The sequence below is a fragment of the Bos javanicus genome, chromosome 27 (assembly GCF_032452875.1).
Source record: "Bos javanicus breed banteng chromosome 27, ARS-OSU_banteng_1.0, whole genome shotgun sequence".
NCBI classification, from domain to species: domain Eukaryota; kingdom Metazoa; phylum Chordata; class Mammalia; order Artiodactyla; family Bovidae; genus Bos; species Bos javanicus.
In genome coordinates this window covers 20,056,350-20,081,746 of record NC_083894.1, presented here as the reverse complement: position 1 = coordinate 20,081,746, position 25,397 = coordinate 20,056,350, and the positions used below count along the sequence as shown (strand labels likewise).

The window sequence follows — 25,397 nt, the reverse complement described above, 5'->3', positions numbered from 1 at the left end:
TTTCTCTTAGATGCTTCTGTATTCGGTCTGTTCAGTATATTGTTTGGGCAACAAATACTATCAGTTGTTTCCCTTGAAGCGACAGGCTCACTGGGTTCATTTTCCAAAAAGATGTCTGCCATATACCAAGGTCTAAATAACCATAGTTTGTTTTATCAGGTGTTCTTTCAAGTAAAAATGATGGTTCATGAAAAAAGTGGTTAATTTACCTTGCAATACAAATCACCACCTGGATGTTTTTTCTCAAGACAACCATAGTACTTCATTAGCAGAAGTGCTTTATGCTTGCTTCCCTTCACACTGAATGTTAAAAAGATGTGTGCTCAAAGATCAAATTAACAAAATTATGAGTTCTATTCTTCAGCAAGTATATTCTTAAGTGAATTTTATTTTAATGTGAGTATATGAAACTGAGAATGTGACCGTTTCTGAAAAATGTAATGACTTTGGCCTTTGGTCCCACTGCTGTCATTGTACTAAGGCTTCAGAAATTTTACCCACCATTGCTTTTGTACCTGAAAATATAGTACAAAAGGCAGATAGTGTCTTTAAGATGCTTTAAGATACATCTGTATTATATTTTGTCTAGTTTTTTCAATTGTTCTCAGTGAGAAGATTGGCATTGTTTTCTCGCTTTTCATTACTAGAAGCCTGGTTTATCATTTTCAACCTATTTTTTCCCTTATATTTTGGATATGTCTTTTTTTACGTGTATCTTGTGTACTTTATTGGTTTCTTTTTTCTGGGTAGATAACATGGGCTTTTTAATTGGAAATTCAGTTTATATTACTGTGATGACTAACTTATTTGGATTTACTTTAGCCATTCTGTATACTGTTTTTTTTCTCCTTCATTTGTATTTATACAAACTGGATTTATTTTTAGTTTAGAAGACATTCATTGTATTTCTTTTCTTTATGTAGTTATTCTTGAAAATTTAGTAAATATACTTAAAATAATAAAGTCTTAGATTGGACTGTATCTTTATTCTCTTTCTCAAAAATAGAGTTTAAAATTTCTTTAGTACCATTCTTTCTGCTCCTGGCATGTGTACTTAAAACAATAATGTCTACCCTTGTATTTTATAATCCACCAAGTTAGACTTTTAAAATATGTATCAGCCATGTTTGTTTCAAATTACTTATATATTTGCTATTCTTTTCTCAGTAATTACCTCTTTAATTTCTCCCCTTCTTAAATCTCATAATCTTATACTCACAAAGTATATCCCCAAGTGATGATCTTCTGATAATTTTTTTAAAACCCTCTCTCAGGAAATCTCTTTATTCCGCCCTTATTTTTTTTCCAGTTTATTGAGATATAATTGACATATAACATGGTATCAGTTTACGATGTATAACATAATTTGATATATATATTTATCACAAAATAATCACCATAGTAAGTCTAGTTGACATCTGTCCCATCACATAGTTACAATTTTTTTCCCTTGTGATGAAAACTAAGATGTATTGTCTTAGCAGCTTCCTGTACACTGTAGAGTATTGTTAACTGTAGTTGCCAGGCTGTATGTTGATTACATCCCCAAGACTGACTTACCTTATTCCTGGTAGATTGCACCTTTTCACCACCGTCACCCAGTTCCCTGCCACCTCCAGCCACTTGCCTCTGGCAAACACCAGTCTCTTCCGTTTCTGTGGATTTGTTTGTTTGTTTTAATTGAGACATAATTTGCATATAGTATTATATTAGCTTCAGGTGTATAATTATTTGATATATGTATACATGCCATTATTTTGAAAGATAATTTTACTAGGTATATTATTATAGATTGACATGTGTTCTCAGCAAATTGTGATGTCATTCTAGTCTTCTGGCTTCTGTTGTTGAAATTGAAAAGTCCGCTCTGGGTCTAATTATTCTTTTGTAGTTAATCTGTTTTCTTTCTGGGTGCTTTTAAGGTTCTCTTTGCCTTTGCTATTCTACAGTTTTCTTAGAATCTATCTTTCTGCTTTTACTTATCATGAAATTTATTGGGCTTCTCAAATATGAGGATTGTTTGCTTTCATTATTTCTTGAATGTTTACTGCCAGTGTCTCTCTGAATGTTTCCTCCCTCCCATTTTCTCAACTGTGACTTTCTAGAGCTTTCATAGATATTCATGTTTTATGTCTGTCAACTCCTCTTTAATTTGCCACATTGTTTCTTTTCACACTGCATTCTGTATAGTTTATTCATATTACCTTTACAGCTAGATTTTCTCTCTAGCTGTATATAGTTCAGTTCAGTTAAATTTCAGTGATTCATTTTTCATTTCTAGAAGTTTTACTTTTTCTAATCAGCCTAATAATTTTCAGTAGTCTGTTTTTCCTAAAAAATCCTGTCACATGCAACTTCATATTCTTTAAATTTACTAAGCTTATTTTGTATTCCATATTTAATCATTTCAACATCTGAAATCTGCAGCTCTGGTTCTATTGTTTGTTTTTTTCTGCTAGTTCCTACTTGTGATGACTTACGTTCTTTCATGGAAGGGCATGGCAACCCACTCCAGTATTCTTGCCTGGAGAATCCTACAGACAGAGGAGCCTGGCAGGCTACAAGTCCATGGTGTTGCAAAGAGTCTGATATGACTGAAGTGACTTAGCACACACACACGATCTCATATTATGAGCATGTATTTGTTGGAATGTGTCTGTGGTGATTCTTGAAGGCCTGGGTTAAGGGTGTGTGTTTTCCAGGAAGACTTGTGTGTGGGTGTATTTCTGTGATACACTGCAGAGACCTGCAGTCCCGTGTGACTTTAAATTACAGTTCTCAGATTATGGTGTCTCAGGGCACAGTTGTTGTATTGGCCCAAATTATAAAGATGTAATTTTCTTTTCTTTGTTTCTATTTTTCTGTGTGTTTTCTGTGTGTTCCTGTGTGTTCTATGTTTCTGTGTGTTTTTAAATATCACTAGTAGCAAAGACAGTTTCCTGCCCAATTCTATGGGCTGCTATTTTGGGATTTTTTCTCCTCTAGTTTGCCTAATCTCTGGGTATAACCTTTCTCAAATATACTATATATATAGTTTATTTGCCTATCTGGACATGAACAACCTTAGGACACCACTGTTCTGCTTCCCACAGTGGTATATTCTCATCTCTAAATCAGTCTTTTTTCCCTCTAACCACCTTTTTTCTTCCTTTCTTCTGCCTTCCCATTCTCCCTTATTTTGTTTCTTTCCTTCTTTCCTTCTGTGTTTGCTTGAGCTGCAATATAAAAAATACCATAAAGTGGATGACTTATGATGAATGATCATGTTTTCATAGTTCTGAGAGCTGGAGGTCCAAGGTCAGCAAGCCAGCAGCCTCAGTGCGGTAGTTGCTGAGGGCATACTTCCTGGCACCTTCTCACTGCATCCTCAGGTGGTGGAAAGGGGAAGGGAGGTCTTTCAGGCCCCTTTGCTAAGGACACCAATCCCATCCTTGCAGGCTCTGGCCTCATGACCTAATCACCTCCCAAAGGCCCCACCTCCTCCTGATGCCATCACCTTGGGGATTAGGGTTCCAGTACCTGAATTCTTCATACTCTAGCTTCTTCCTTCCTCTCTCTCTTCCTCTTTTCCTTCCTTTCTTCCTCCTCTCTGTCTTTTCTATTCTCAGAACATACATTTTTTCCTATAGCAATACATGTCAGTATAGGTTGTCAAACTAATTTTATCCCTTCATATGTTGCAAATATTTTTAATGTCATCAAAGTCTGTGTGTGATGGCTGGAAGGGGTGATGGTGACCAGTGTTTCAAAGTAGGGAAGAGGCCTGGCTTCATAGAACAAATCTCCTTTTATCCTCCTAATAATTGTGCAGTAAGCCTTATTTTCTAGTTTCTTTGGTTTAACAATCCTTTTCTTTATGGTATACCAACTTTCTAGTTACAGTTTAAAAATATATCCACGGTCAAAATATTTAGATAACTTGGCAAAGTATTTAATCTAGTAACCATTTATCAAAGTTCTATTATATATATGGAAAAGAGAAAGAACTGTGTTAGCTCTCCACTCAGCTAATTTTACTTGGTGAAAGCTTATTTAGTTACTAAAGGGGGTGATGAGCACACTCTGTTGCCATATTACTATGTTTACTGTTATGGTAGTAAATATATCTATGTTATATAAGTGACTCCTGCTTAATGATACCTTATTAGAAACATTTTATTAAGAGTTTATTAAAATATGGGCAGTAGGCAGTGTTTTCTAGTTCATAATTATGAATTAAAATATAGGTCTTTGAAATAATTGCCAGATGCTTATAATTTCATTAGGGGCACTGGACTTTTGAAAATTAACACACACAAGAAATGAGAATTCTCTCATCGTCAGCCACTCACCCCTAAGTTCATTATGCAGCATTTTTCTTCTTACAGTAACCCAAAGAAGACCAAGCCTGAGAATCTGTGAAATCTTCCCTGATAAATTCTGACAGAGACCAGATTTAATTACTTTTGTTTATACAGTCCAAGTTAAGCTTGAAGTTCTACAGTTCATATGAAGATTAGACAACACTTCTTCATCTTGATTATCACCTTCAGACTAGCCTGTGCTGAGGTGGAAGCTGGTGCTGTGTCCCTGGGATAAACCAGAAAGTACCTGATCTGTTTACCATAGACACACTTACCAAATCCTTGGTTAGCTCTGAGTGGTTTGCCTGAAACTCACGTACTTCTTTCTGACAAGTTTTGGATTAATCTAAATTTTCTCTAACGTATGGATGTGGTCATTTTGATTCTTTGATGCACTAACATATGCTAGCTAACAATTCATTTTTAAGTTAAGCAGAATTTTCCTGGGTTGCTATAAAATTGCCAAAATCTCCTCCAAATGAATTTACTTCACACAGGTGTGAATAAAATTTTTATTTCACACTTTCTTAGAAGTGATGTGTGTCTCAGTAGAAGGGCATGGGCCCAGGAGTGAAGAAGGTGATTTTTTGACAAAGCCATATTGTACTTAGAAATAGTGGTTATATATGTTACCGCTTTGAAAATGGCCTGGGTTTACCGGCGATGTAATACAATACTGTTGTGTGCAGCAGAAAACAAAAAAGGTAAGCTAGTGTGTTTTCTTTCCTTTTCAAGTTTGGCTAGAAGAGATTAGAGTGTATAAATTATCATTGTTTGGGACTGTTCTTTAGATTTCAGTTGTGCTTCTTAAAAACTTCCACAGGTACTTAAAACAGATGCTGAGGAACTTGTCTCCAGAAGCTACTGGGATACACTGAGACGTAACACAAGCCAAGCACTCTTCTCAGACCTCGCAGAGGTATAATCGGACCTCAACCAGGTCCTTGTACCACATGCCACTTTCTTAATCTGGTCCTTGTTTCATTTTAGAGTCACAGTGATGAAACCAAAAATGTATTTTGTATTTTCCCTTTTCTCTAGGAAAGCAATAATTCCTATATGTAAATTGGTATATTTGAATATGTCAGCTGTGCTGGCAGGGGCTGCAAGGTCACCTTTAATTGTCTAAATCTACCTGCTTGTTGTAGAAAACTTGACTTTCCAACCTAATTAAAAGGAAATATTATTTTTCACTTTAGGATCACTTTTAGGACATTTGAAAATACTATTTATAGTTTCACTGACTCTTTTAACCTTATAAACTTCAATGTTACATGAACTTAGTAAAAGATATCTAATGCTTTAGAGTTACAATATATGTAAACAATCCAGTTTCCCACTATTCATAGTGAGCAGCTTACCAAGGGTGGGCATGGGGGAATTGTGCTAAGAGCAGTCCGTCCAGGAAGGGAGGAACATTTTTCCTTGGTATTGGTTAGGATTGCCAGTGCATGGAAAATTAAAAGCAGACCGACCATTACATCACTCATTATTGTTTTTGAATTCCATAGAGACATGTACCTTTTTGCTGCACTCAGGCGGACGGCTCCCACCACCCCACTCTCTTTTTGCCCGTTAATAGGAATTTGTCATTTTAAAAGATGGGCTATGTGTTATAGGTTGAATACTGTTCTATGTTTCCTATTAAGAATTTTTAAGAACTTTATTAGAGATGGCTGGCTGGCTTATCGTAAAGGACTTTTTCAGTAAATACTAAGAAATGTATTTTTCATTATCTTTTTGTCTTTAAAGTTGGCTTCTCATTTCTTTTTCTAAAGTTTTGTTTTTAAAAATTACACTTAAAAATATCTAGAGAAGTAAACTGGATCAGATATGACTTCTGTTACCCATATATACAGTGTTACTCAACTGACATCTCGAGAGCATGGTAGACACTTAGAAATGCTAATTTTGCCACTTGTGCTCAATTTTAAAATCCTAAAACAAGTAAATAAAGCATTTTGCCCTATATTTGGTCTGTATGTGATATATAAATATGATGTGATTATGGCTAGTAATTATTAATGTTTAAAAATCACCTTTTTAAATTCTAGCTATTTGGGGTCATAAAGTGCTAATGGATATTCCACTTACACATATTTTAGAAGTGCTTAATTCTATAATCATTTATGTAGGCACATAGTAGTCAGTGCCTAAAAGTAAGAGCAACTGGGGACACTAGTCCTTAGAGTCCCTACAAGCCAGCTGTGCCCAGCTTCAAATTAGCAGTTCTGTCTTGCTATCTCTCCAACACGGACTGTTCGCCTCTCAGCCTCCAGCCTATCTTTAATCTCATATAGCTCTGCTAGAAAGAAATTCTCACAGTTAGACACAATCTGCTTTAATTTAAATCTTGGGAGGTTTAATATCAGAAGACCAGTTGGCTCATACATATACTCAAAGATCTTATATATAAGATTCGCATAGGATCTCTTGAAGATGTTTATTGCTCTTTCAGACTTGTGCTGGGGCTGGCTTTTACAGCACATCTCTTCCCAACTCAGCATTCTGTGACATCCCATTGGTACCTTCAAAGTGGCCATGATAGGAGTGTATTAGACATTGGAAACACCACAAATCTGGCTTTTTTTTCCCCTTTGCAAGCTAGTTTACTAGCACACCATTGACTGTAATCAATCCACAGCTATAATCATAAGCTGGCTAATTTAATTAAAACATCATGAAAATAAATTGGATGGAGGGAAGTATAAAGAAAAATGAAAAGAAAACAAAACTTGTGTTTTCAGGTAAAATAATTATTGAGGGATTATCTGTGTTACTACCTTCCTAACATTAGAGAGGATAATAGAGAATTAGCTGTAGTTAAATTCCAACCCATTGTAATTCCTTATCAGTTATTACTGATGCCACTGTAACATACTATTAACATGAATTGTTAATAGTATCAGTATTTCAGGATTCAAATTAGTTCAGAAAGAAAGCTTAGATCTGTATATATTTGTATTTCTTTGTTTCTTTTATTTTTAAAATGTAAATATTGAGAGTAAAGCAGGTCTCTTTACATAATGTAGGTAAACTTGAGATTAGCCTCTCATATGCTTATTTCAGAGCTGTTTCTAACCATAGATTTTTTTCAATGATAGTAAAACCCTGTGATAATGAAAATCTGAATATGCCGCTTTCAGAAAAATTATACCACTTTCTAGCCAAAATAATAGATAACAAATTCATAGTACAATATGTCTATTGTGCAACTGTTGAGTAAAGTCTGTGAGTACTGGAATTATACAAACTGTTTTGAGCTTTACAGATGAAATTTAGATTTTTTTCTTATTTACTTTAAACATTACTAACCCTTAATAAGTTTTAGTAGGTTATTTAAAACCTTCACTAACATATCAAGAGTTTGAAGATTTCTTCCAGCCCTTGAATAGAGCTTGATAAGATTATTATCACATAGTAATCAATAAAAATACATTGAAAGAATTTCTTAAAACTCTTTAATAATTTGACATATTTGTATTTTATGCAGGTTTTTTAATTTATTTCATTTTTGATGAAGTCATTTAAAGTAATTTTTAGTCAAAACAGAGTTAGATAATGGCTCTTCATGTAAATGGCCCATAGGGTTCTTTTTTTGCTTTGTTATGAAAACACCTGAATTCATTTTATTTTAACAATAAGCACAAGAATCAAAGGGATAAAGTCTCTATTTTTGTCTCAGTGCTCCTGTGATTTAAGTTATATAACACTGTTAGGATACCAAGGACACTGGTATAGTTTTCAATGACTGCCAACAGTGCTCTGTTTCACTGAATGAGGGGAAAAGGTTTTCACCATTTCCATTTTCTAATTTTTCTCTCTAATGTCCAACTGTTATTTATGCCTCTGTGGATCTGGATTATCTGGATAAGTGCAACCTAAGTCTAATAAGATTTTGATGATGAAAGACTGTAAATGAAGATTTGCTCTGCTCAATGGGCATGAGAAAAACTGGCCGAATGAGGTCATTATTTAGAAGCTGTGTGAAACAAAGCCATCTCATTTCAGTGTATTATGTCTCGAGGTCAGGAACATGACAACACCAGAGGAAAACATTTGTAATTGTGTTACCTGAGTTCACTAACTTTTAGTGTTCCTATATCCTCTCATTGTAAGGCAGTTTGTTAGTTAGATCTGTATAATATATGTAGTTTCAGTAACACAAAAGAAGTAAGAGTATACCATGTAAAAATATTTTTTTGCATTAAGTTCCAATATTATTTCCTGTTTTGTCTAGTCCTTTTTTAACTTCTTGGAATATACAGATTTGACAGAAATGAATAATAATTGCTAACATTTATTGAGCATTTATAATATGCCAGTGATAGTGCTGATTAACAGGGGTTATCTAATCCTCATGACAACCCTTTAGGGTAAGTACTGTTGTTATTCCTGAGGATAATAATATCCTCAGTGAGATTAACTTCCCCAAGGCCACTTAACCAATGAGGGGAAAAGTCAGGATTTAAAGCTCAGAAATCTGACTCTTGAGTTCATTGTTCCTGTTTGCTCATCACACTACTGCTTATTTGTGAAGTAGCAGCTTGTTCTAAAACCTGTCCCCTGCTCCTCTTCTTAGCCATCCTGACCCCTTCCACATCCCATCCCTCTGGCCTGCAGATGGATACTCCAGTCCTTCTTGCTGACTTCTGATCAGCTTGAGCCTCCACTCTTATGCTCCATTTAGGCATGCTTCTCAATATCTTGATATTTCCTCCCCCTACTAAGTTAAGCTGTTCCTTGGATAATAAACTGACTAGAGTTGATTATACACAATAAGAGAAGAATCTCTGTAATTAACAGGAGATATCTTCTCTCCCCCTCCAAAGGTTTTAATGCTTTTGCCAAAACATCTTATGACTACCAATAAGGACATTTGTATATTTCATTTACACTCACATTCTAGTTTTATCCTCACAATGGTTATTACAGATAGGGTTTTTCCCATTTTACAGGTAAGGAAGCCGATGATCAAAAAAGTCAGTAAGCTCAGGTCTTCTGATTTCAAATCCTGTCCTCTTCCCATTACATCAGTCTATCTCCTCAACCTAAAGTTATGGGTAAAAGTAGTAGTGCCTTTCAAGCACTACTCAAAAATTGTACTAACCTAGTGTCACATAGGGGCTTCCCTGGTGACAGACAGTAAAGAATCTGCCTGCAATGCTGGAGACCTGGGTTTGATCCCTGGGTCAAAAAGATCCTCTGGAGGAGCGCATGGCAACCCACTCTAGTCTTCTTGCCCTGGAGAATCCCATGAACAGAGGAGTGTGGTGGGCTACAGTCCATGGGGTTGCAAACAGTCAGACACAACTCAGCAACTAACACGTTAGTATCTGTATTGTCACATAAAGGGCCTTGAAAGACTCAAACCACAATGTGAGGTTGAATACTTCTTATAAAATCAGAGCTTTAAGCTTTTTGAAGATAAACATCAATTTCATCTATAATTCTGTTTTCACATTTTGAACTTCTTATTAATTGTAATGGCATGTGTTGATACATCTTTATGCTTTTTACTCTAATTTTAATATATTTACATTCTTTGGGGAATATTGGATATTCCTATTCTGTTTTGCTGTAACTAACTTTCAAATTGTGATTTTTTTTTTAAGCGTGCTGATGACATTACAAACTTAGTAACAGATACTACACTTCTTGTACACTTTTTTGGGAAGAAAGGAAAAGCTGAGCTCAACTTTGAAGATTTTTATAGGTGAGCTTAATTTTTATACTCATATTGAAAAATGTTAACATGCTAAAGTCAGAAAGGAGTCATCTAATGCAGTGACACTCACCTCTTTGCTGCTTTCATTTTAGCTAAAGATACTCTCTATAACAACAAATATCCACTTCCATCAGTGCCTGTGTACCAGTAGTCATATTGATAAATATAATAGGAAGTCACTGAATGATTAAAAAAAAAAAAAAAGTCTAGATATCTGGATTATTCCCTGTGTGTTCAGATGAAAGAATATTACCAATTCCTTAGTCTTAGTAAGCCATAGTAACAATAAGTAGTAATAAGCATGTATACAGTGTTTATGATAGTAAATACTAGGCAGGACACATGAACTCCTTTAAGTCTGATCACTACCCTGCAAGGTATTGTTGTTATGCCCATTTTACAGAGTAAGGAGCAAAAGTCTTCAGAGGCAAGTACCATCTGTTACCATCACTCTTCACTTATTCATTGCTTATGTATTTTTTGTCATAGGTTCATGGATAACCTCCAAACAGAAGTTTTAGAAATAGAATTTCTTTCCTACTCTAATGGGATGAATACTATCAGTGAAGAAGACTTTGCTCATATTCTTTTACGATATACAAATGTGGAAAATACATCAGTATTTTTGGAAAATGTGCGTTACAGTATACCTGAAGAAAAGGTATCTGATCCTCATTTTTATTTTGTTAACAGTGTGTTATTAGCTTGTAATTGTATAGGTCTGTAAAATATATTGTCCTGTTAGTTCTGCTCCCCTGTGGATTCATACATACTTTGAATATATTCCACTCTTTGTTCCTATGTGTCTTAAGTGCTCTGCTAAATTTTAAAAATTGATGAATTGAAAATTCTGGGTACATATCCTTATTTTTCTTTTTTAAAAATTATTAAATTTTTATTTTTACCCTTATTTTTCTTAGACATGTTGAAAACCTTTAATGTTATCAACAGTTGTTTTATTCACATTATGAATATCATTTTTCAAGAGAATTCTGCTGAGCTATATGCTTTGGCTACTATGTAAGCATCACCTCATATAAAATAGTTTATATTGACATCATTTCGGTCACACTTTATTCATTTCCCTAATACCCTTAATAAAAGGTCACTGGAAGACAGCTATTGATGAGTGAATGATTTTATCAGTACTGAAGTGAGGTTTTTCAAAGAGTTTGGACGGCATGATGGTTAAGAACCTGGGACAACTGAGTGTCTGTTTGTTTAGTGGCACATATTTTGTCAGCAGTTCTGAGCAGTTACATTATCTAGTGGTATTTGAATGCATCGCTGCAACCGAATAGAACTGGTGTTACAAGCACCTCTCAACGCATGGGATGTTTGGGATGTATTGCCTTCTATTTGTGTTTGTAGAAGGATCAAGTTAATCTATCCAAGGAAAACTTGCAAACAGTTTGACTTTGTTTAAAATGAATACACTGTGACGGTGCTAACAATTCTGCAGGCCCCATGGAATGAGGAAAAAAGGACTTGATGTTTTTGACTATTAGTTTATATAATCTCTTAGGGTTGTTTTTTTTTTTTTTAATCTGTTTTACATGTTGAACTAAATTTCTTCCAATTCATAGACACTTCCCTAAGAATAAATATTGGAAACTGTACTATTTTCTCAAGCTACTGGTGTATTATTTAGGGCCTTGAGGTATCTGCTTTTTCTCTTTTATCCAGTGGAAAATTATAAAAATAATTCAAAAAATTCAGTTATAGGGTGAAGTGTGTAGGGAACTCTCTGTACTGTTTTTTACATATACATTTTTACATTTGAACTCTTTGTAACTATTTTTTTATATCAAATTATTTCAAAATAAGAAATTTTCTTTAGGTAATTCCCTGGCATTCCAGTGGTTAGGACTCAGTGCTTTCACTGCCATGGCCTGGTCAGGGAACTCTGATCTTGCAAGCTACGTGGGATAGCCAAAAAAATAAAAAAACAAAGTTTCAAGTTAAATTCAGCTTCTGAAAACTTTTAATTGATAGAGATATCTTAAACATACAGTTTTCTTGGACTTCCCTGGAGGCTCAGACAGTAAGGAATCCACCTTCAGTGCAGGAGACCTGGGTTCAATCCCTGGATCGGGAAGATCCCCTGGAGGAAGGCAAGGCAACCCACTCCAGTATTTTTGCCTGGAGAATCCCATGGACAGAGGAGCCTGGTGGGTTACAGTCCATGGAGTCACAAAGAGTCAGACATGACTGAGCGACTAAGCATAGCACATCTTAGACATAACAAATCATTACAATGAGAAAAGGAAAATATGGCAGGTGAACCAGCATTGATTCTCACTGATTTTTTCTTTTTTTTTTCTGCATTATCTCATCAATCCTTAAAGCAGCCTTCCAGATATTGACAACTTTCTTTTAGAAAATGGAAACCTAAGGCTCTCAGGCACTTAAGACACTTGGCAAAGATTCAAACCCAAGACTCTCGGCCAGTGTTGTTCCTACCACATCTTACTTCTGCCTTTCCTTTCTCCTGTCATTTCCATCTCTCCAAAAGAATAACAACTAATAGTATTTCAATAGCACTTTATATTTCTAAAATGCTTTTTCATTTCCACTCATTTGTCTAGGAGATATTAAGCTATTATTTATAGTATTTACTAGGTTTTATTCTACTGTTTACTAGGCCTTATTCTAGCCACTTTGGATAAAGTGATAAGATCAACAAAATCCTTCTCTCATGGGATACATTTCATTGGAGAGATACAACAAAGAAGTAAAGGAAAAATAGTAAATGATATCTTTTCAGATAATGGTAAATATTATGAAGAGGACCAAAGGTCATGAGGACTAGAAAAGGAGATAGACAGTCCCTGAAGCTCTTCTCTTAGATATATACATGGCTCACTACATTACTTCTCAATGAGGTCTATCCTTCCAACCTAATACATACTTACCTATTATATAAATATTATTTATATAAGTTTCCCCTCCCTTGCTACCCCAGGAAGGTCAGAATTTGTTAAGCAGGAAGGTCAGAATTTGTTAAGCCTAAGCTCTTGGCCCTCTGCTCCTTTCTCAGTTTATTTTTCTCTCTCAGTTTTGTTCATTTTGCTAAGAACAACACATTAATTAAATACACCTCTTCATGTCCAAATTTGTATTATCAGAGATACATTGTGCTTACCTTAAGTAGCTCTCCTGTTTAACTGAAGCTATAACAGTGGTAATAATTTCATTTTATGTAAATAACATTACTGAATCCTATACATGATCCTACCCCAAGCCCCGTGCTGGGCCTCCCAGAGCTCTACTTGCATTGTACCTCCTTCCACTGTCCTGGCAGCCTTATCTAGCACGAACAAGTAAAAACACACTCCTGTGGGTTTTTGGACATTTTTATTTTTCATTGTCATTATAAAGGCATTAATGACCTAATGCCAAAATATGTTTAAATAATACATGTACAGGAGAAAGTTTGTAAATTTTTTTCTTAATGATCATATTTACTTTTAAGGCTTAAAAAACCCAGGCTTGAAATAAAATTGAAACTTTTAAGTTTATTTTTATTGTAGCATTTTTTTAAATTCTGTGCTGATATGACAGTGTTTTCACCTATCATTGCTAATAGTAGTAACATTACCCATGGGAAAAAATTGAGTGGAATTTTACATTCCATTTGAAGAAAGAAGGTTTCAGAAAGTACCCTGGAAATATTTACTTAGAAGATATATTGCTGAGGCTTACTGTATTTCTAGTAAGTGTGGATATTTATTTTAATTAATTTGACAATGCTAAATATATTTACATGTATTTTTCCCAATATAGGGCATTACATTTGATGAATTCAGGTCATTTTTCCAGTTTTTGAACAACCTAGAAGACTTTGCAATAGCTTTGAATATGTATAATTTTGCAAGTCGTTCTATAGGACAAGGTAAGTAATAAACTTGCAAAAATTAAAAGCATACCACAATTCTTTAGCAACCTTTGACAACAAGTTAACAGATATGTCTGTCATATTCATCATCCATTTGCCTGAAAGTTTGGTGTATACTTCAATGGGAAATTCATTTTCCCTAAGCACAGTCTAAATTTTGGTATTAAACTTATTATTGCCTTTCATCGCACATTATGAGGAAAAGCTAATGATGTTTGTAAAGGTTCAAAGAGGAAAAAACCTCATGGCTGCTCAGTAACATAGAGGGGTATGTGTCTCCCTATACAAGGGCCAGCCAGCCATGCCACACACATCATCACAGGTTGACATTCACATTATTTGTTTGTATTACTGACTTGACCCATACTCTCTGCTGGCTCAGAAACCTGAATTTTGTCAGCAATGCCACCTCTTAGAGATGGACTTAAATTAACCAAGTTTTAAGAATGTTATATAAAGGGGGGGTGGATGATTCGGGAGAATGGCATTAAAACATGTATAATATCATATAAAAAAATAAATAAAATGTTAAAAAAAAGAAAAGAAAAGAATGTTATATAAAAATAACAGTTTTACTTAATTTACCAAAAACTACAGCTGCCCTAGAATTCAGAATGCTGTTGTCCTCAGGGCCAGCTCCTTCCTTCCCTGTGGGGAGGCTTTACAAGTCAAGTCCTTTCCCAGGATTCTGTGGCCATTTTCCCTTCCCTTGTGGTCATATCATTTTTAAATATTCTTGCCATAGACTTTTTGGTTATATCTTTACAGTGATTTTACCTATGTCATATCTAGTAAGTGCTAATCCCCCAGTTTAATTTCAGAGGACAGTCTCATTATTTTATTACCAAGTTCCAGGGAGAGGGTACACTGGAGCCCCTACATGACAATTCTCTCTCCAAAACACAGTGAATCCCTTCCATAGCTTTATTCACTTTTTAATTGAGTAAAAAGAAACCTGAAAATTTTTCGTATTTCACCCTTTGACTGATCTCGATGTTCTTAACACATTTTAGTGTTTTAAAACCAAAACCTGGAACTTCCCTGGCAGGCCAGTGGTTAAGCTCCATGCTTTCACTGCAGGGGACATGGGTTCGATCCCTGATTGGGGAACTAGGATCTCACATGCAGTGCAGCCAAAAAACCTTTTTATCAAAAATTAAAACCAAAACCTTTGGGAGCCCTGCCTTAACACACTAGTGTTTTATTGCCATGATAAATCTGGACAAGTAGTCCGCCAGGCTCCTCTGTCCATGGAATTCTCCAGGCAAGAATACTGAATTAGGCAGCCTTTCCCTTCTCCAGGGGATCTTCCCAACCCAGGGGTTGAAACCAGGTATCTTGCATTGCAGGAGGATTCTTTACCATCTGAGCCACCAGGGAAGCCCAATAAATCTACTAATCAACCTTAAAAAGGGAAGAGAGTCAACCTTAAAAAGAGGAAAAGAGTCTACCTACTTACCTTGTTCAGAATGGAAGGCTGCTCTTTTACTTTGTGGAACTAGGAAATGAAAAACATCATTCTTGGCAGGTGCTAGGAATAGATCTGCCTTTTTTTTTTTTCTTTTTCTGTTGCAACTTCTAGCACCTTAATTCAGGTTATTACCACTTAAAAACAACTATTGCTGTAGCCAGATCAGTGGGACTCCCGCCATTATCCACTCTCCTCTTCCATGTTTCCTGGACAACGCACAGAATAACCTTCCTATAAAACAGATTTGTCAACTCTTGACACACCGAAAACTCTTCAGTTCCCCAGTTGTCTGTTGAAGAACACACAGGTTCTTCAAAGTCAGAGCCTCAAAGTCAGAGCGTCCCAGCCTATGTGTGTCCAGACTGCGCATGCTCTGAACGTGCGTTGTGCTCCCGTTCATCCCCACAGCCCCGCCCCCACCTGTGGTCTTCCACGTCTTCATCTGCCATTTCCTCTCATCACTGCAAGCTGAAGTCCTCTATTCAGGGCTCAGCTCATGTACAAACTGGCAGGCTTCCCTGATGGCTCTCTTCTCTATCCTTCCCCGGCTCCACACTACAGGACACTCGCCATATATTTCCAAATTTCCATGGTGCTCTGTTGCTGCTTTTTGCATGATCCTGTGCAGTGATTATTTGGGCAGGTGTCTCATCTCCCATCTGAAATGTAAGTTCCTTGAGAACTTATTCACTTTAATAACCTCTAAAGTGTCCGTGGTTTATACCAGGCCCTTTTAACCAAAACCACAAAAATTTTTTGCTCTCTGAAAGATAGGATGATTAATGAAAAGAGTTGCATTAACATAAGATCATGACCCACGTTTATGGGGAAAAAAAAAAACTTCCATTGTAACTTTGTTGATAACTAACACATATTATAAAAATAATATTAATGGTTTACCCCTTTTCTGTGTCATTTATCTAGATGAATTTAAGCGTGCTGTCTATGTAGCCACTGGCCTCAAACTTTCACCACATTTAGTGAACACAGTCTTCAAGATTTTTGATGTTGACAAAGATGATCAATTAAGCTATAAAGAATTTATTGGAATTATGAAAGACAGACTCCATAGAGGATTCCGGGTAAACCTATACATTTCAAGCCTATTGCTGTCCTTTTAAAAACTGGGGGAAAAAAAATCCATCTAAGTTTCAGAAATAGTTTATATGAGTATTTAAGTATATAAACATGAAATGTTATATATTTGAAAAGTAAAACATAAAGTCCTACCTACTTTCAAAAATAATTTGAGGTGATAAAAGGTCATACTTTTTAAAATACAAAATAAGTTTAAATTTCAAAAACTTGTTTTCATATTCAATTAGTTTAATGTATTTATCCCAGTTTGGGGTGGGAGGGGGGAAGTGTTGCCAAACATTTTTATTACTTCAGTCTGAACACTGGCTGTTTAAGACTTGTTAATATACAAAGAAATATCACCATTTCTTATTTTATATGATGCAGATTTCCACTAGGCAACATGAGGTTCTTAAGTCACTGCATATTCAGTGCTTTTTATATGGAAAATAGGTAAAAAGTGTTTTTTTGTTTGTTGAACTGTTTGTTCCTGTTCACATCTCACACTGAAATAATTTCAAGAAATTCAATGATTTTTATCTCAAAAATATATTTTAAAGAGTGAAATGGTGCCACAAATAGAAAAAGAAAAAAAAACTGTTTTATATTCAGCTAGAATATTCAGTCTTCCTTCTTTGGTAAGAATATCTCTGAGTATTATACATTTAAAAAGAAAAAAATATATGTACAAAAAATCAAGATTCATCATAGACAATGTTTTCGTCCAAACTGCCTTGATAAAGATACTGTGTATTTAACTGCCACCTAGTGGTTAGTTGTTAACATTCGCATTGGTGGCACAAGTCAAGTGAAAATCATTTCTTTCCTCAAATATTTTAGAGTAGCAAGATCAAATTAACACATAAATTATGTATATGCTATAAACCCCTAGCACTGTCTTCCTCTATCAGGTGTTATGCATTTTTATTTTTGCTTTATTTATTGCATATCTATGACCCCATATTTTATTTATACTTTACTTTTAATCCTCTGTTCTACAGGGTTATAAAACAGTTCAGAAGTATCCCACTTTCAAATCCTGTCTGAAGAAGGAACTTCATAGCAGATAAGTATGTTAGCACCTCTATTTGTCAAAATTTGCTCAGTAACAATAAAAGAAAGGGGTCATTTATTTTTCTATTATAACATTTAGGTAATAGCTAAAAGAAATGGAATTATAATTTCTTTTTAAATCTTAGGTCACTGACTCAATTTCAGAGTCAGTCTTTTAAGGATTTCATTTTGGACTATAATTCAAGAATAGTTGTTATAACAAAGCATTAGTTTGCCACTATTAAGTTGTGATCTAAAAATGAACTGGAATATTCATCCAGCTGAAATTCTCATGGAGTGTCTTGACTGAAAAGTTTTCTGTTTAACCTGCAGTTTTGTATCTGAGCAGGTACAGGAGAATGAATCCAGATTGTATTTGTAAAATCAAGGATCATCAGCCTCTAAGGGATATCTTTTACTGTTTTTTAGAATCATGAGTCCAAACATCTGCTACAATAATAACAACCGATTTTTGTTGAGTTATTTTGGGTGCCTGGCGCTATTCTAGGTGTTCTTCTACATGCAGTATCTCATTTCATCCTTACAGACAGAAATCCCATTTAACAGCAGAGAAAAGAGAGACTTGGTGAGTCAGTTACCCAAGATAACTTGCTACTCAGCTGCAAAACAGGATTTGAACCTCATTCTATGTGATGACGAAACCATTTTAGCTATTATTTACTGCACTATCACCAGAGAATGAAATAGTTGAGAAAGATACAGGAGATTTGTTCAGTTTGTATCAACCCAAAGAAATACCTTAAACTTGCTGATGATCTCCAAAATGAGAGATTTGGATTTCCTTTTTTCTTTCAGTTTTTTTCTTTTTTCTTTAAAAAGTCAACTATAAAATTTTGGTCAGTTGTGAGTGCTGATTAGTTCTCGGAAATGAAAGTGTTGCTCGTTTACATGCTTGCAAATATCTGTTTTTTCCTATTTTTCTCAAGCTTAAAGCATTTGTATTTGTCTATAGCATCATTACCAATGAGGTCCATATGCATAGAATATCAGTATATGTTACTTAAAAGACCAAAAGCTATTTAGAAATAACTATGAGAAACATAAACAATCATAATAAACATGATTAAATACATTACTTAAATAGGACTAAGATCTTAACATGCCACTATTGATTTGTCTCCCTAAAAGAAAACAGCTGCTGCTGCTGCTAAGTCGCTTCAGTCGTGTCCGACTCTGTGTGACCCCATAGACGGCAACCCACCAGGCTCCGCCATCCCTGGGATTCTCCAGGCAAGAACACTGGAGTGGGTTGCCATTTCCTTCTCCAATGCATGAAAGTGAAAAGTGAAAGTGAAGTCGATCAGTCATTCCCAACTCTTAGCAGCCCCATGGACTGCAGCCTACCAGGCTCCTCCGTCCATGGGATTTTCCAGGCAAGAGTACTGGAGTGGGGTGCCATTGCCTTCTCGAAAGAAAACAGCAGTATTCGATATTTCGCAAAGCTTTGAAGCCTAATGTTTTATGGAACTCAATTAGGGGATTGCTGGTCTAAAATGTTTAGTGATAAGTAGGCTTATTTACTTCGGAGAAGGCAATGGCACCCCACTCCAGTACTCTTGCCTGGAAAATGCCATGGACAGAGGAGCTTGGTAGGCTGCAGTCCATGGGGTCGCTAAGAGTCGGACACGACTGAGCGACTTCACTTTCACTTTTCACTTTCGTGTATTGGAGAAGGAAATGGCAACCCACTCCAGTATTCTTGCTTGGAGAATCCCAGGGACTGGGGAGCCTGGTGGGCTGCAGTCTATGGGGTCGCACAGAGTCGGACACGACTGAAGCAACTTAGCAGCAGCAGCACCACCAGGCTTATTTACTTAGCTAAGGTGGTAACTGTCATGATTGAGCTAACAGAAGTTACGTCTTCCTAATCTCTGGGAACTTTATATCGCCCTTACTATAAAAACTTAAACTAAACACTTTTTTTAAAAGCAGTAGGATTGTACTATTTATATGTTCCTATAGATAGTGTATCTAACCAACTTAAAATAATGTCCCATTAACATCATTGATTCTGTGTAGTAGAATATAGAACCATAGCTAAAAATGACTACATAGATTCTAGAACTTTGTAAGATTGAGGATTAGATAAGTTAGTAAAACATTCAACTTTTAAGTGAAAGGAAATAGTTTATAAGTCTGATTCTTATATTATCTGTTGGGTGTTTTTATTATGCCCCTTACTGTTTCTTGTCATTATTATAATAACTGATCAATGCCATCATGTCCGAATTTCATCCTAAATAAATGTTACTTTTATGTTATTACATATTTTTTTAATTAGATACTGCTACAGCAGAGTTTAAAGGATTATTATCTACTTGAAAATGCAAGAAGCAAACATTTCAGAGGGTGGAAGCAAATCTGAAATCAGAACTCATAGAAATGAAGGAAAAGGTGAAATACTAATTATAATTTTTTAATTATATAATTTGAACTGAATTCTTGAACATAAGACACATAGGATGCATCTTCTTACTAATTACAGACGTTGCGTGTTATGTTGAGCTTCTGTGTTGACTTACTGAACTCTGCACTTTTTCATTCCCTTCATAAATGTATAGATTCTTCCAGTGACTATATAAGAATGTATTTTAAATGTTTTTTTAATTTATTAGAAATTTGTCTCATTTTTGAATAATGTATGACTCCTGGGATCTAGATAACTTAAAAATGAACAGCAACATATTCCCTTTGGTTTTGGACTGTGAACTTATTTTCAGAAAGTGAATATTCCTTGAGATTTATCTTAGGGCCCTTAGAATCATTAATAGATCTCCATTACTTACCAGGTTTTTAATTACACTGAAATAATTTTGAAACAAGTAGAAATTAAGCTACTGTACAATATGATGGTTTACATTGTACTTTTAACTTTTAAAAGTACTTAATTAGCATTATTGTTTGAATCATATAAAGTTGTTTTTTAAGTTTTTGTTCATTTACCAAGGTCAACAGAATATCTGGTATTCTTTTATGTGTACAGTGAAGAAATTTAAAATGTAGATCTTTTTTTCTCAAAAAGTCATACATTGATGGTGGAAACAGTGGTAGTTCTTGTAGCAGTAGTCACTGTTATTGCCATTATTGTTTTAAACACGGTGCAGCTCCGACAGCAGATGGTACTGTTAATAACACTAATAAAATTAGTATCTTATGGCACTGTAACTTATTGCATATTGTTATTATATGTCTGTAGTGTCAAAATGAATACTATAAAGACTAATATAAAACGGTTTAGAAGACTGATGTATATATTAGGTAGAAGTTAATGTTTTGTTTCTTGTGAAAGGACCACGTGGAATAGTGAGCCCAACAGGCAGTAATGATGAATAATTTAAATATAATTCATTATTTTTAAATGTCTTTAAAAATAAAAGAAAAACTTTCTTTTGAAAAACAACAAAATTCAATATTCACATGGAGAAAATAACTCAATACTATTTATTGGAAATCTGTTCAATTTAAAGAGTGTAGTTTATAAAAGGATACTATACAAAAATAGAACAATGGATTTAATTTATATACTGTATGTGGAAGATAGGTTAATTTATCTTCTTTTCTAGAATGTATTAAATATAAATTGCACACACTCCAACTATTACCTTGCTTTGCACAGGAAAATAAGAAATACTGACTTTGGTTTTGTACGTTATTAAATGTGAAATTGATAGTTCTGCATCAGCCTATTTATAAAAGTATTATTATTTCCAAGAAAACGCTGTTAGCATTGACAGTGCATTTGGTAGACTTTTTATATTCTTTATCTGACTTATTTATTATATTGATATAGAAATATATGACTCATAAGTGTTAGGATTTCATATAGTATAATTTAATTTCACCTGCTTTGAAGGTTGTGATTGACTACATGAAAATACCTTCTTATTTAACATGCCCAGCTTTATTTTACCTTACACTGAATGTCCTCAATATTATTTACTATCTAAAATAATGGAGAAATAATGGAAAATATGCAAAGAATTTATGGAACTAATGGAAAATTATAATAATGGAAATAATGCAACTTATTTTTATCTTTGATTATAACCTAAGTTACCTTGCATACATGGAAAAATTGATATTTAGAACAGTCCTATCAATAAAGATTAAAACTGAATTAGCTCATTAAGATTATTAATGATTATTAATAATTCTGCCATTCTCCCAAGGAATACTACCTATGCAAACTTTACTCATTATTGCTTATCACAATGATATTCATCTAAAACTGCAGCATAATATTAAACTGCAAATAAATAAAGTATTCTGATCAATTGAAATGGGAAAGAGTAGTAAACTATGGTGATTCTCCATGTTATCACTCTTGAACTTTATCATCTATAAAATGGGAGGTAAAAATATCTCACTGGACTATTGTTTACATCAATTTAAGAAATTTTAAATGCTTTGAAAATAGTACTGTACTAAGTACATGTATGCAGTTCTCAGTATCTTCTGCAAATTATTCTTTGGAAAGATGAAGCTATTCATAAAATTTTAGTATCATAATGTTTACAGGAGACTATGATAAAAGGTTAATGGTCTGCTAAAAATCGTTTCATACTAAGAATTTCATTTAACTTAAGTTGTAGTCTGTTGTTCTTATTATAAAAAATAACTGTAAAGTGACCTGTCTTACATTCTTATGTTATCATAAAATAAATATACTTGCTCTCAAATCAAGAAATGTAGTACTTTGCTTCTATGTATATTTGTGAACTAAATAACGTCTTTCTGAAAAATGTCACATATAAACCTTGAAAATCTTTGCTGGTTACCAAATCTCCATTGATCTTATGCCGTCTGCTATATCAGTACAGGCCAAGAAATTAATCTCATCAACACTTCCATAAGTAAATAAATCACAGAGCCATAAAACCTCTCAAAGTGCCTAATAGGAGTCATACATTATAGAATTATCATCGGTACTGGAAAACTTTCAGAAAGTTTACGTGTGAATGGAGTATCAACTTTGCTTTGTAGGTAGGCCATTTAAATGGCTTCAAATAATTATACCAACACGGCTGCTGCTGCTGCTGCCAAGTCACTTCAGTCGTGTCCGACTCTGTGCGACCCCATAGACGGCAGCCCAGCAGGCTCCGCCGTCCCTGGGATTCTCCAGGCAAGAACACTGGAGTGGGTTGCCATTTCCTTCTCCAATGCATGGAAATGAAAAGTGAAAGTAAAGTCACCCAGTCGTGTCCGACTCTTAGTGATCCCATGGACTGCAGCCTACCAGGCTCCTCCATCCATGGGATTTTCCAGGTGAGAGTACTGGAGTGGGCTGCCATTGCCTTCTCCAATACCAGCACTACAGCAGCCCTTTTGATTAGTGTTGGTATCTTGTAGGCATCATCTTACCAAGACAACTCCTAGAAATCTACCAGTTCCCAAAATAAACTGCAGTAGTCCTCCTTTATCCAGGGCTTCACGTTCTATGATTTCAGTTACCTGTGGTCAACTTGGGTCCAAAAATATTAAATGAAAATTCCAGAAATAAATAATCCATAAGTTTTAAACTGTATGCCATTCATAGTAGCAGGATGAAATCCCACTGTGTCCTTCTTGAGTTGTGAATCAACCCTTTGGTCAGCATCTCTTGCCTGTTAGTTATCAGATCGATTGTCATAGTATCATGGTGCTTAAGTTCAAGTGACCATTGTTTTACTTAATAATGGCCCCAAAGCACAAGATTAGTGATGCTGGCAATTTGGATATGTTAAGGAGAAGCCATGAACATGAATGTAGTATTCGCTCAGTCGCGTCCAACTCTTTGCAACCCTATGAACTATATAGCCTCCTCTATCCATAGGATTCTCCAGGCAAGAGTACTGGAGTGGGTTGCCATTTCCTTCTCCAGAGGATCTTCCCGACCCAGGGATTGAACTCAGGTCTCCTGCACTGCAGGCAGACTCTTTACCATCTGAGCCACTAGGGAAGCCCAAGAAGCTTTTAAGTGAGGTGAAAGTTTTCAACTTAATAAGGAAAAGAATACAAATCATTTGCTGAGGTTACTAAGATCTACCATTCTAAGAACAAATCTTCCTTTCCTGAAATTGTGAAGAAGGAAAAAGAAATTCATGTCAGTTTTACTGTCACACCTCAAGCTACAAAAGTTACAGAGCATGGTAAGTACCCAATTAAGATGGGAAAGTCATTTAATTTGTATAAGAAGATATTTTGAGAGAGAGAGAGAGAGGCTATGTTCATGTAACTGTTATCATAGTATATTGTTACAGTTGTTCTATTTTATTATTAGTTTCTGTACCTAATTTGTAAATTCATCCGTATCATAAGTATGTATGTATAGGAAAACTTTTTTTCTCTGAATTTACTTTTTATTGTCTGCTGTTCATGTTTTGTATATTCCTAGCTTTTATTCTCTTTGGTTGTTTAATTTCAGTTTCTTTGAAGTTTTCTTCTCTCTTCATTGCCTCATTCCGTTATCCTGTTTGTGTTTTGGGTGTCTCATATTAAAGGTTTTTCTCAAATCTCTGGTCTTCTTTTGCTGTACGTTTGTATTTTAAAACAAATTGGAAGCTGTGTGCACGGAATGAGTTTTGGTTGATGGGTTCTGCTCACTGCTGTTTTGGCAGGGCCGTTTCAGGCGAGGCACCTTGGCTATCAGTATTGCTAGGTCTTTTTCTCTTTGCCTGGTCAGATTTCTCCTACCTGGTAGTCCACAGCCTAGCTACTGTTTTTTTCAGAAGGCCCTTTGAAGATGGAGCCATAGGTATATTTAATGAAGGGAGCCATAAGCTCATATATTTAATGAGCTGTTATTGAGCGATTTGAATATTTTCACCATGTCTTTGTTTACTTTTTCGAGAAAAGCATATTTTAAAAACTTAGGACCTCAGTCTGGAAAAAAATGAAACTAAATCATGAAAGTCATGTGCTAGATGGATTTATTTACCAAATCCAGAGTTAAGTTACCTCTTCTTGAACCAAATAATAACAGTTTTAAGAAAAATTAAAGTATAATGGTGATTGTAGACTTATGGAACCACCACATATTTAAGCTTGGATGGCAGGGATGAGAAAGACATTAATTGATAAAGGAAAGCCAGTGGATATCAGTTATGGATTTGAAAGTTAAAGATAGCAGCCATACTCTCTTACAAAATGTATTTTGGTGATGTTTACCGAAGAGACAAAGAACTGAACTGGACCACTAGTCTAATTCAGTACAGCATTTCCTATTGCATATTTTCAAGGATGGAGCAGGCAGCTTGACAGTTGAGGAGATTCATCTTCTAGCAGATTTTAAAATGTGGTAAAATGAGAGTTTAGGACAGAAGGAAAGACAACTAATAAAGATATTTCTAATCCACGGTATATAATGCTTTATTCCTTGTAAGCTCTAGGTGCTATAAGAGTTAAAAGTTCAAGCTGAAAAATCTACCCAAAAAACACGCTGAAAATCTATACTTTTTTTTATGTCATTGCTCTTTGGTGCTAAGAGGTTCTCAAGAAGGTGAGTATCTTATGTACCATTTGTGCTGTAATATTTAATTACAGTGAGTGTACAGAAGATTAGCTGTCTCAAAGATTCTTTTGAAATCAGATTGCACATCAGAACTGCATTGTGCCCTGCTAAGTAAGCAAATTTAAGAAAGTGGAGAAGGTGATGTCAAGACTTATTGCAAAATGAACAAATAAAGGAATAGGATTTGCTTGGTGTTCAGCCTATTAAAGCATGGCCAAATGTCAGTCTTCATTTGTCAACTTAAATATGTTTTCCTAAAATTTACAAAGATTCAAGTCTATGGAAAGTGTCCTTTAGCTAGTATCTGAACTTGAGAA

At 35.0% G+C, this 25,397-nt stretch overlaps 1 protein-coding gene across 6 annotated transcripts in view; it reads left to right on the top strand.

Moving 5' to 3' along the window:
* MICU3 (mitochondrial calcium uptake family member 3) overlaps positions 1-22,278 on the top strand; it is a 78,052-nt gene extending 55,774 nt beyond the window's left edge. For 5 of the 6 annotated variants that reach the window (XM_061404329.1, XM_061404327.1, XM_061404332.1 and 2 more), the window contains 7 exons: positions 5,167-5,262; positions 9,959-10,059; positions 10,561-10,732; positions 13,858-13,966; positions 16,365-16,522; positions 17,519-17,587; positions 19,873-22,278. In XM_061404329.1, the coding sequence (XP_061260313.1) occupies positions 5,167-5,262; positions 9,959-10,059; positions 10,561-10,732; positions 13,858-13,966; positions 16,365-16,522; positions 17,519-17,587 (705 nt within the window). In that variant the 3' untranslated portion in view covers positions 19,873-22,278. Of the gene's footprint in view, positions 1-5,166; positions 5,263-9,958; positions 10,060-10,560; positions 10,733-13,857; positions 13,967-16,364; positions 16,523-17,518; positions 17,588-18,117; positions 18,157-19,872 lie in introns of all 6 variants that reach the window. The other variant, XM_061404328.1, reaches the window with a different exon arrangement.
* Positions 22,279-25,397: the final 3,119 nt, after the last annotated feature.